We start from the raw sequence: 12,360 nt of genomic DNA on the forward strand, positions 1-12,360 counted from the left end.
CTGAGAAGTTTTGGATTGCGAATAAGATACGGTATTTCCTTTTGTCCATCTAGTAGATTAAATGGCCTTACATGCATGCATGCATCATATCTAAAAATGAAAACATAATTTAGTCCTATCATTTAACCCTCATGTTGTTACAAGCCTGTATGACTTTTTTTCTGTGGAACACAAAAGAAGATATTTTGAAGAATGTTGGTAACCGGTTTCGGTTGCCATTGATGTCCATTGTATTTTTTGTCCATATAATGCAAGTCAATGGGAACTGAAACAGTTTGGTCAGCATTCTTCAAAATATCTTATTTTATGTTAATGCACAGAACAAAGAATGACATTCGGGTGAGTAAATGATGACAGAATTTACATTTTTGTGTGGACTATCCTTTTAAATATCTATTTTATTCACTTGTATCATAGCAACAGTGTACCAGCTGTCTTAGCTGGTTTAAACTGGTCAAGCTGGTCGTCCAGCCTGATCAAGCTGGTGTTCAGCTGGTTTTAGCCTGACCAGCTAAAACCAGCGTGACCAGCTAAAGAAGTTGTCAAACCCCCTCTAAAACCAGCCTGCTAAACCAGCTATGACCAGGCTGGAAGACCAGCTAAAACCAGCCAACCAGGTGTCTGTTTCCCAAAAGCATTGTTAGCTAACTATGGTCGCTAATTCCACTGAACTCTATTGGTAACGACGGAACTTGCGCCCATAGTTGCTTTGGGAAACGCGTCCCAACTTAGGTTGGTTTCATTTTTTTTTTTTTTTTAACATCAGGAATTGATCTACATATTGAGCATCCCAGCTTGCTAAAGTCATGCTAAATGTGGTGACTGCCTGTTTAAATATGCAGTTTTGAAATTTGCAAGTGGCCTAATTTCAAAGACTCTGAAATTTCATGGGTTTCTGAGGGCTAAACAACTGTATAGTTCAAACTAGAGTTTGTGCGATGCTATGTAGGCCTTTACATTGTTTGCCACAAGCTAGCTATTTGCCTTAGCATCCCATTCGTTAGTGTCTTTTATAGCTCCATGAGAAAGATCTCTATGGAAACCTGTCGTAAGCATCTTTTTATGTAACATTATGGTATGTGGAGTCTTTGTTCACTTTAGCCTAATGTGGCCTTTGTTGTTAATTTCCACTTTAGCAATACATGCACTATCATGTAAGTTGTTTTAAAGACTATGAGAATAAATGTAACTTCTCCACATATTAAAGATGCAAAATTCTTTAGATTTGACTAATATCGGAGATCATTTCCGTAATGGCAGAGGTGAAAATTTGTCCCTCTGGACATGAGCTTGCTTTTTATAAGACAGACAAGCCTTGTGTCACTGTTTACCTTTAAGTGGTCGGGTTTTCCCTCGCTTCCTGTTATGAAGGCTTCTTTCACCTTGTAATTAAAGCTACTCAAAGCCAGAGGAGTCCTCTTCATACACAGATTGCTCAGCCGAGGCTTTCATTCAACATGGTTAATGTTGTAAATTCTGTACAGTACAACTAGTATGTGTATCATCGTAAAAGAAGAACCTGAGTATGTTTATTTGGTGGTTTAAGGTATTGAAAAGTGTGGATAATTGAGCAAAATATGGATAATTTGACCAGCACAAATCCATTTTATTTCCAAAAAAAAAAAAGCGTAGAAAACACTTACTTTCTTTGCCAAGCGCTTTGCACTGTATGAAAACCGAAGGGGTGGCATATTTATGTCCGACATGAACTCTAGGCCAAGTATTAATTAGCAGACACTAATTAATTACAAGTTTAAAGGAGAGTCAGTAGCCCTGCCATCATCTTGATTAGAGCAGAAAATGACTAATTAATGGAAACTATAAAAATATTTTCACAGTCATGACTGTGTGTTATGATACTCTATGGCATATATAAATAGATTTGCTTAGCAATGTCTTCCTGCACTTTTCAACACCTCTGTTTGACTGTTTTTGGTGCAAAAGTGTAACTTGTGTCTGTTAGGTAACTGCTGTTTCACAGTGTTATGTGTGCGTTTGTTCTCTTAAAAGTCACAATTGAAGCAGTGTGGAATGTGCAGGGTCAAAATGAGTTAAAGCTGTAAATAATTTAGTACAATGGGCCGATTGACAGGTGATATTGAAATGCTTTGCTTCTTGGTAAGGAGGAGGGCTTGGGTGTGTGTTTACCCATGTGGTGGAGAACGAACTTAGTGGGGGATGGGAATGATGTATTATTGCCCCATATTGTTGCTGAAATTGCTTTAATGCAAGTACTTTTATCGTAACATTTAATTGACCCTTACACTTTTTGTGGGCTGCTGTGAACCTGTTTTTTTCTGAAGATGATGACTGGGATCATACATTAAAAGTGTTTTTTTCCCCTTTGTATATGCCTATAGGATCTCAAAATTAAAGCAGCGCTATGTAACTTTTGGCGCTCTAGCAGTTAATAAACAGAACTGCACACATCCCGCGGAAGAACATTCCAACCGGAGCTACTTCTCTAAGTTTATGTCTATGGCGATTCACGCAGGTATGTGTTACTCCGCAGCGGTGATGACCCGACCAGGCTACAATAGTCCAAATATTAGTACTTATTATAAGTGTATCGTAGTGATTCGGAATAAGACAAAAAACGTGGTTTGGAAGATGAATTCATGATGTACTCGCTCATTATATACATTTTGCAAATTTTGAACTTACATAGTGCTGCTTTAAAACAAACTAATAAGGTGTAGGAATTACATTTTTTGCATGTGTGGGGTTCCATAGATATTAAATATTGAGTTTTTAAGTTGATATATGTGACCCTGGACCACAAAACCAGTCTTAAGTCGCTGGGGTATATTTGTAGCAATAGCCAAAAATGCATTGTATGGGTCAAAATTAATGATTTTTCTTTTATGCCAAAAATCATTAGGATATTAAGTAAAGATCATGTTCCATGAAGATATTTTGTAAATTTCCTACTGTAAATATATTAAAACTTAATTTTTGATTAGTAATATGCATTACTGAGAACTTCATTTGGACAAATTTAAAGGCGATTTTCTCAATATTTCGATTTTTTTGCACCCTCAGATTCCAGATTTTCAAATAGTTGTATCTCGGCCAAATATTGTCCTATCCTAACAAACCATACATCAATGGAAAGCTTATTTATTCAGCTTTCAGAAGGTGTATAAACCTCAATTTAGAAAAATTGACCCTTATGACTGGTTTTGTGGTCCAGGGTCACATATTAGTTGTCAAAATTAACTATGAATTTGGGCCAAATTAACTATCTGAAACATTTTCTCTTTGTTGATGATTTGGCATTTTTTTGTGTTGTTTTACCATGTGAATTACTAACCAGTTCATAGTTAATTTAATAACTAATATGCCAACTTTAATACTCAATATTTAATATCTATGGAGCTCCACACATGCCAAAAAAAAAGAAGATAATGTGGCCGTGAATTAATAAATAATTCCCACAACTTATTAGTTTGTTTTAATCATAACCATGATTTAACTAAAATGAGGAAACACATAAACAAAACATAGTCAGGAATTAATAAATTGTAGAAATCAATTCTTACTTTGTGGCCATAAAATCTATTTTTTATTTCACAATTCATGTGTGGGGCTCTGTATATCTGCAACTTCTTTTTTTTGCAATATAATATTTACAGTAGATTTATTGGGCTTTTGGACATAAAAGCAGTCAAATGTTAAGAAGATTGTCAAAATGTAATTTACAAATGGTCACATATATTTTACCTGACAGTTTCATCCAAGACAGTTGGGGTTGGGCATACCTCTCGTAGCTTTTCTATATATATATATATATATATATATATAGAGAGAGAGAGAGAGAGAGAGAGAGAGAGAGAGAGAGAGAGAGAGAGAGAGAGAAAAGCTATGAGAGGTATGCCCAGTATTTAGATTTGGTGTGTCACTTGGGATTTGTATAGTTGGAAACACAGAGTTCTCTGTGTGAGAGTGTGAACGCTATGACTGTTCCCACTGTATGGCTACTTCTGAAGTGTATTTTGGGAAATATGAAGGAAATACCTGGTCAGACCCATAGGAGCGACATCTCTTACTAGCCTTGGATGAATCAACGCTTTGTAGGGCCTGTAAAGAAGCCTTTGATTTTGCAGAGTTTGAAAGTGTACAATGTGCTATTTGCAGGATAGTGGCCCACAAAAAGGATATATATCTTTTTTTTTTACCGTACTTAGTTCTACATGTCTCATTTCTGTCTCATAATGAATAAGAACCTTTCTTCAACCAGCAGGGCTCCTCATACCTACTGCTCCCCTACCAAATCAATTAAACCTACAAAAATGGTTGGCAAAAGGCATGAATTGTTGCATTGGCTGTTGACACACTTTGAATGACAGTTCAGAAACACATCCACGTTTATTTTTCTAAATGGCCAGGTTGCTATCTTAATTACTATGTTGTCTGTGAGGTGAGGAAATAGCGTTGACCGCAGCTAATAGTGTTGGGTGTGTTGCCGGGTCGCTCAGTTCACGGCTCTAGGCTTGGGTACATCAAAGTTCACTGCTCCTTTTGTTTCCGATTTAGTGTTTGCCATCATTGGCTCTCTCCAGTTCTGTAATTAGAGCAGTTAAGTACAATTAAATTACTGAGGAAAACTGACCAAATTCTCTCATGTTGTAAAGCTGAGGCATTATGGTGCTTAATGACAGGTTTCCTATTGTGCTACGTTGCTATTTGAACAGTTTACTGTATGCTCATGCTGGGGGTCTGCATCTTAAATAGTTTTTCACACACTGGGCCTTCAAGACAACCAACCTTTTTAGTACAGAGATGTTTACGAATGACTCATGGGTCATTAGCAAAAAGCTGTTTAGTGATGCTATTGGTTCATGTTGTTTAAAGATGTTGATACATTACTGCATGAATATTCCATAACATTTTACCTGGGTTACAATGTTCTGTATCACAAACAGTTGTTAATATTGTGCAATAGAGAGAGACCTGCTGTAAATTCCACACAAAACAAAAAACATATTTTACAATAGCCTCTGCATTGAAACTCTATATGGGATTAAAAATAAAAAAACTAAGGAGGGATATTTAATTTTTTTCTCACAATTCTGAGGAAAAACATTGCAGTGACCTTTTTTATGTTTTATTCCATGGCAGAAACAAGTTTCTATACAAGTCAGATGTAATTGCATTACTGTAAATCACTGGGTGGGCTTGATTTTTCTAAACTATTTGCTTAAGTCTGTTTGAATTGATACAGTTCTAGTCTTAGACGAGGATTTCATGCGTATCTTACTCAGAATAAGCTCTGCAGGGTCCAGGGAGTTGTTAAAGGTGTGTGGGTGACAAATGAGGTAATACGTGTCACTTTTATTCAGCCATTGGCTTGATCGTCCTGTTTTTCCCTCCATCTTGGCACCAGACTGTAATGCCAAGCCTGGTTTTTGGGGCCAATCCTGGCTTTCATGGTCTGGTAAATGTACTGTATGTAACGGAGCAACAGGTGATCAATGCAAACACGGCTTGGGACGACATTGCAGCAACTGTAATCATTTTGATTGTTTTTTGATTAATTTCGATTATTGTGGATGATTTAGATGAGACATTAGTGATAGTGTCATATTTAAAGTGATAGTTCACCCAAAAATGCTAATTTAATCACTCATGTTGTTATAAACCTGTGATGTTATTTCTTTGGTAAACAAAAGGTGATTTGTTTTTAATGAAAGTGAAAGCAAATTGAGGCTGTCAAGCTACAAAATTACAAAAAAAGCAGCATAAAAGTGGTCTAAATAACTTGTTATTTTTCTATTATTTTGATGCCATTTGATAGCTTTGTGTGAGGAACAGATTGCAATTTAACCATAGTTTTCCAACTGCTGTGAACGAATCATTGATTTATTGAGTTGAACCTAACCAGATTTGTGAATTGAATTAAAGATTCACTGACTATTCATCCACAGTCTATTTCTTTCATGAACTTTTCAATTCAGATCAAGGGTGGATGTCAAGATTTTCACTGAACAGCGACTTAAATTTCTTCCTTTACCTCACACAAAGCTATCAGGTGACTTAAGTCGTTAATTGAACCACTTGTTAATGTGAAGCTTGAAAATGTGAAGCTATTCTCATCCACTTTCATTGTATTGAAAACAAGGCCAGAATATTATTCAAAAATTCACATTTTGTGTACCACAGAGGAAAGAAGTCATATGAATCAACATGGGGGTGTGTTATATTCTTTTAAATGTCTTGTTTTGTTTTCATAAATCAAATAATAACATTATAAAATGTGGTATTTTGTAATAAGGAGGTCAGGCATCCTCTATTTTACTGTGGGCACACCTGAGCATTTTGCTGTTTATACAGTTGAGTTTACAGAGAGTGGTGTAAAAATACACACACGCAGACACACACATGCCCTTAACAAGTCCAAGCCTGCTGTTTTTTGTTTTTTTTCGGGGTTGCCTTGCTGCTAAAGTCTCTCTCTCTCTTTGTAACAGTGCCAAGGAAAGACCTCAGGTTCCAACACATCCCCCAGTTCTACTCAATGGACTGTACTGTAAAAGTCATGGTTGTTCCTCGTAACAGACCCAGGTCACTCTGAATCCCCCCAGCATTTGAACAGAAAGATCTGGATCTAATAATTACAGCCCATAAAAGACATGTGGCCTAAAAATGCACAAATGTAATCACTTAAATCAAAACCCCATACAGTAAATTATGTATTTTATCATCCAGTTGTTGATCATAATGCAGAATGAATGTATGCTATTGACACATCAATGGCGAGAAACAGATTTCACTCATTTGGAAGAAAGACCATGCATGTGTTTTATATGTGTTTAACGTGTTGTTGACCAGAAGGTTTTATGTATTGTTGACTAAGCATTGTTAGGCAGGCAGCATTTTATATGAGAGGAAACTTCCTGTGTGGGTTTCCATTACCAGGTGTTTCATGATGAAACACGTTTTATTTACCTGCTTATAATACAGCAATTTCCTGAACCATCTGACCTTGCGTTCCTCATTGTGAAAGTGGTTTGTTGTTTTGTTGCCTTGCAATTCCAAAATTGCATGTATTTCCTGCAGTACAAGAGTGGTATGTTTATTATGTTTTGACTAACCAGGATAAGATGGGTTTGTTATTTTTTCATGCAGATAATATATTACATATATGTGTCTCTGTACTAATAACAGAGCTATTTTTTGGCACATGTATCTCATGTATCTTCCTGTCATTCGTCCCCTCAGGGTGACATCCAGCAACTGCTGATTGTGGCCGACCCTAAAGCAGCTTACGACTACTGTGAACACTACAGCCCAGACTGTGACGTCCCCCACAAGGACACACTGCAAGCACAGGAGCCCGGAGAGGAGGTTAGTATAGACCTTTTGCACTGACCAGCAGAGGAAATGGTCTTTCCTGCAGTATCCAGTAGACCAAAGGTTTCTGGAAGTCTGGCACGTTGATGATACTTTTGACACTACCAGTCGAACAATTGGACACACAGACTCCAACTTCATTGTTGTTTTCCACAGGTTAGAATAATATACAAGTCATCAAAACTATGAAATAACACTCAAGTACAGGAATTATGTAGTGGGCAAAAAATATTACAAATCAAAACTGCATTTTAAATTAAAATAATGCTTTGGTGCATTATTATTATTATTATTATTATTATTGTACTTTTTTTGGACAAAGTATGGAAAAGTAAAATGTTATCATATATTTTTAGTATTATTATTTTATATACGAAATAAAAGAAGCAACACATCACAGTCAGAAATGGTCACTGAAAAAATGCTCTCATGCTACAAAGATAATAGATATATGTATTACATAATATAATATCATATAATTTACACTATCGTTCAAACATTTGGGGTTGGAAAGATTTTTTTATATATCTATATTTGAAAGTTTCTTATGCTCACCAAGGCTGCATTTATTTGATCGAAAAATACAGTAAAAACAATCACATTGTGAAATATTATTACAATTCAAAATAACTGTTTTCTATTTGAATACATTTTAAAACATAATCCTGTGATGCAAAGCTGAATTTTCAGCATCATTACTCCAGTCTTCAGTGTCACATGATCCTTCAGAAATCATTCTAAAATGCTGATTTGGTGCTCAATAAACATTTCTTATTATCAGTGTTGAAAACAGTAATATTTTTTTGAGGAAACCTGGATTTTTCAGGATTCTTTGATGATTAGAAAGTTCAAAAGAACAGTATTTATTTGAAATAGATCTTTTCTGTCGCTTTTGATCAATTTAATGCATCATTGTTAATAAAAGTATTCATTTCTTCCCAAAAAAAAACAAAAACAATTACTGACTGAAATGTTTGAATGGTAGTGTCCATAAAAACATAACAGGTCAAAAGTAAGCCACACCTTGACACTTCTGACCTCTGTGATGACTCCTGTAAACACAGACACCACATGCAAGTAATTTTAACCCATTATATCCTGCCGAAACAGGGAGAGGGGATCGTTTCCTGTATGGGAGAAATCAATAACCCTCTTTCTCGCATCTTGACTTGGCGAGCGTGTGTGAGATGCTCTGCTCATAAACCACCCTCGGCCTGGCTGAACGGTGTCCTACTGAACGCTGACTGATCACCAGTCATGGAAGAGGGCCAGATCATCAGCGCAGTGGCTGTTTTATGAGATCTTATGCTGTATTAGGATTAACATATACTTGTGTTTGATAGATGAAGCCCTGGAGAGCCAGGCTCAGTGGCTTTATCGGCCTTCCTGCTGCCGTTACTTTCAGTGAAGGAATAGAAACAGAAAAACTGCTACATAAACTTTAGCAAAAACCATTCATACTTTCATTAAAATGTGTCATAATTGATGAATGCGTATATAAACTGACCTTAAATGGCCAACTCGAACACTTTTTTATTAATATTAACCTAATTTTAATATTAATATTAACTTAATATTCTAAACTTAACACTTAACATCTATACAATGTATGATGCCAATTATACATTTTGGATGTACAGTACCTTTTTTTGTGTGTGTGTATAAAATCCCTCATCCCAGGACAAGTTCCTACATGACACATTAAGTTTTATAGCTAATAAGACTTTGAAATGTGTTAGAAATAAGAAAATCAACTAGATTTGACTCTTTCTATAGATCTAAGCCTTTAATCAGCCTTTGCTTTAGAAGGCAGCTGGGGTTTTACACACAAATAAAGATGAGAAAGAAGAAAAAAGGGGGTTCAGTTAAGAAAGCAGCCAACATATGGCTGTTATCTCTGCTTTGGACATGCAGGGAGTTTTTATAGGGTTTTAAACACCCACCTGTATATCAGAATAAGTGCATCACATGTTATACTTTAACGTAATTAATGCAGTGTGTTCATACATGCTGAACTCACACAGTAGAGAGTAACAAACAAAAACAAAAAAAACAAACATTTTAGGTGTTTAGATTGTTTTGATCATGACGTTGCACTCTAACATTGGATGCTTTAGTAAAAAATAATGATAATATGCTGTGTATGATAAACCTGTGTCTAATCATCTGCACTGTATAAAACCAGCTATACAGTAAATCTAACCATCAAAGTATGTAATACACCCAAGGGTAGATTACATTCTACATGACTTTTGTATGCTTTGCTAACCTCTCTCTCATCCTCTCCCTGTGTGCAGTACACAACTGCTGTTGATTACGGTGATTTATATGATTATTATGAGGGAGCGACCCCCACAGCGACAGATGAATATTCTGAGCCGCAGGTAAATGTAGGAAATATGTGATGTGTTTGTTATGTCAATCATGGGGTGGCCCCGCCCCTTTTCCTTGACCTGTATAAATAACATGGGCAAAAGTATGTGGTGTGGGCTTTGTCTGGGCCAGTCAAGTTCTTCCACACCGTTGTCCTCTGATTTTAGCACTTTGGTACGCCCTATACCACTGAAAATGTTTGTTTAAGGAGATTATATGGCTGTATGCTAGTTCCCTTTCATGGGAACTTCGAACTGCGTCCTCTAGGGGTCGCTATGGGGAACGCCTCATCGTGACCCGTGTCTAAAGCATACATTGAAAAAACACCAACTCGTTGGCCGGCGACAGCCATGACGTCACTACCGGTGCGACTAAAGTATAAATAGGCGCCGGGAGCACACATCATTCTCTTCTTCGTTTTCATTGACTGTTTTGTTTGAAGCGTGCATTTCCGGCGTTCCCCATAGCGACCCCTAGAGGACGCAGTGTCTCGTTCCCTACTCAGGGAACCATGGTTACACAAGTAACCTGAGACGATTTTAAGCACCTGTTAGCTTAAATAGCCAGGCCCATAAATTACTGTAGCAGTTCACATACTTTTGCCCACGTAGTATATGTTGTCTGTCCATGTTTGTAAACTCTATACACTGTTTAATTAAAAAACAAAAAAAGATATTATGTGAACTTAATAGTCAAATGGTGTCCATTTTATCGAACATGTTGATTTAAGTTTGAGAATGACCGTTCTTTGAAGCAAGCCTGAAATCGCCTCAGTTATGGTATCAGAACAACATATTTGACTATACTCAAATCTTCTCAATATCCACTTTTCTAATATCCATGATAGAGTTACACTACCTTTCAAAAATGTTTATGTTTTTGAAAGTCTGTTGTGCTGCATTTGCATTTATTTGATCAAAAATACAGTAAAAACAGTAATATTGCGAAATTTTATTACATTTTAGAATAACTGTTACTTATTTTTGTATATTTTATAATGTAATTGATTCCTGTGATGGCAAAGCTGAATTTTCACCAGCCATTACTCCAGTCTTCAGTGTCACACGATCCTTCAGAAATCATTCTGATGTGCTGATTTGGTGCACAAGAAACATTTCTTATTATTATCAATGTTGAAAACAGTTGTGCTGCTTAATATTCTTCAAGCCTGAAATCGCCTCAGTTATGGTATCAGAACAACATATTTGACTATACTCAAATCTTCTCAATATCCACTTTTCTAATATCCATGATAGAGTTACACTACCTTTCAAAAATGTTTATGTTTTTGAAAGTCTGTTGTGCTGCATTTGCATTTATTTGATCAAAAATACAGTAAAAACAGTAATATTGCGAAATTTTATTACATTTTAGAATAACTGTTACTTATTTTTGTATATTTTATAATGTAATTGATTCCTGTGATGGCAAAGCTGAATTTTCACCAGCCATTACTCCAGTCTTCAGTCACATGATCCTTTAGAAAATGGTTGTGATGTTTAGTATTTTTGTGGAAACCTTGATACTTTATTTTCCCCAAGATTCTTCAATGAATATAAAGTTCAAAAGAACAACATTTGTTTGAAATAGTTTTTTAATACAATGTAAAATTTACTTTTGATCATTTGTGACCCTGGACCACAAAACCAGTCTTAAGTCGCTGGGGTATATTTGTAGCAATAGCCAAAAATACATTGTATGGGTCAAAATTATAGATTTTTCTTTTATGCCAAAAATCATTAGGATATTAAGTAAAGATCATGTTCCATGAAGATATTTTGTAAATGTCCTACTGTAAATATATTAAAACTTAATTTTTGATTAGTAATATGCATTGCTAAGAACTTCATTTGGACAACTTTAAAGGCGATGTTATCAATATTTAGATTTTTTTGCACCCTCAGATTCCAGATTTTCAAATAGTTGTATCTCAGCCAAATATTCTAACAAACCACACATCAATGGAAAGCTTATTTATTCAGCTTTCAGATGATGTATAAATCTCAATTTTGAAAAATTGACCCTTATGACTGGTTTTGTTGTCCAGGGTCACATTTAAAAAAATAAATAAATAAAAAATAAAAACTGAACCCAAACTTTTGAAGGATAGTGTATACCAAGTTATTCTTAAGCTAAGTAAGCCATGTTTGAAAAAATGTGAACCTATTTATCTTCTAACACAGATATTTTGATGTGTTATGTCTTTTTCCCTTCACCATAACCTTCTTCCAGAGAGTAAAACGTAGTGTCTCCATGAAAACGAAGAGGATGAGAAAGTCCCCTAAATCTTTTTCCAAACCCTATAAGTACCAGGAGCCAAAACAGGCTAAAAAGTTAGCACCTAAGAAGAAGAGATATGGATACCTGCCACCGCCACCAAGAAAAGCCATTCTAGGGGTAATAGTACAAGCGTAGCTCATGTCAGAACCCATCAAGATCTCTCTTTCGGTGAGGGAAATCTCTGATGCTAGTCTGAGCGTGCTGTCCGCCCCATTTCTCTAGGTGCTGTCCCCATGGATCCAGCCTGTAACGCTTGTGGAACTGCTTGAACTGTGTTAATTCCTCCTTTCTTATCATCTTCTTCTTCTTCTTCTTCTTCTTCTTCTTCTTCTTCTTCTTCTTTTCTTCTCACTTTGA

General features: G+C 35.9%; 1 protein-coding gene across 1 annotated transcript in view; it reads left to right on the forward strand.

The window, feature by feature from the left end:
* col11a1a (collagen, type XI, alpha 1a) overlaps nucleotides 1-12,360 on the forward strand; it is a 78,609-nt gene that overhangs the window by 9,777 nt on the left and 56,472 nt on the right. Inside the window, exons 5-6 of the mRNA XM_016472165.1 lie at nucleotides 7,219-7,344; nucleotides 9,648-9,734. Coding sequence (XP_016327651.1) covers nucleotides 7,219-7,344; nucleotides 9,648-9,734 — 213 coding nt within the window. The remainder of the gene's footprint in view (nucleotides 1-7,218; nucleotides 7,345-9,647; nucleotides 9,735-12,360) is intronic.

The sequence above is a fragment of the Sinocyclocheilus anshuiensis genome, unplaced genomic scaffold, assembly GCF_001515605.1.
Source record: "Sinocyclocheilus anshuiensis isolate Anshui unplaced genomic scaffold, SAMN03320099.WGS_v1.1 scaffold392, whole genome shotgun sequence".
Taxonomy (NCBI): Eukaryota; Metazoa; Chordata; class Actinopteri; order Cypriniformes; family Cyprinidae; genus Sinocyclocheilus; species Sinocyclocheilus anshuiensis.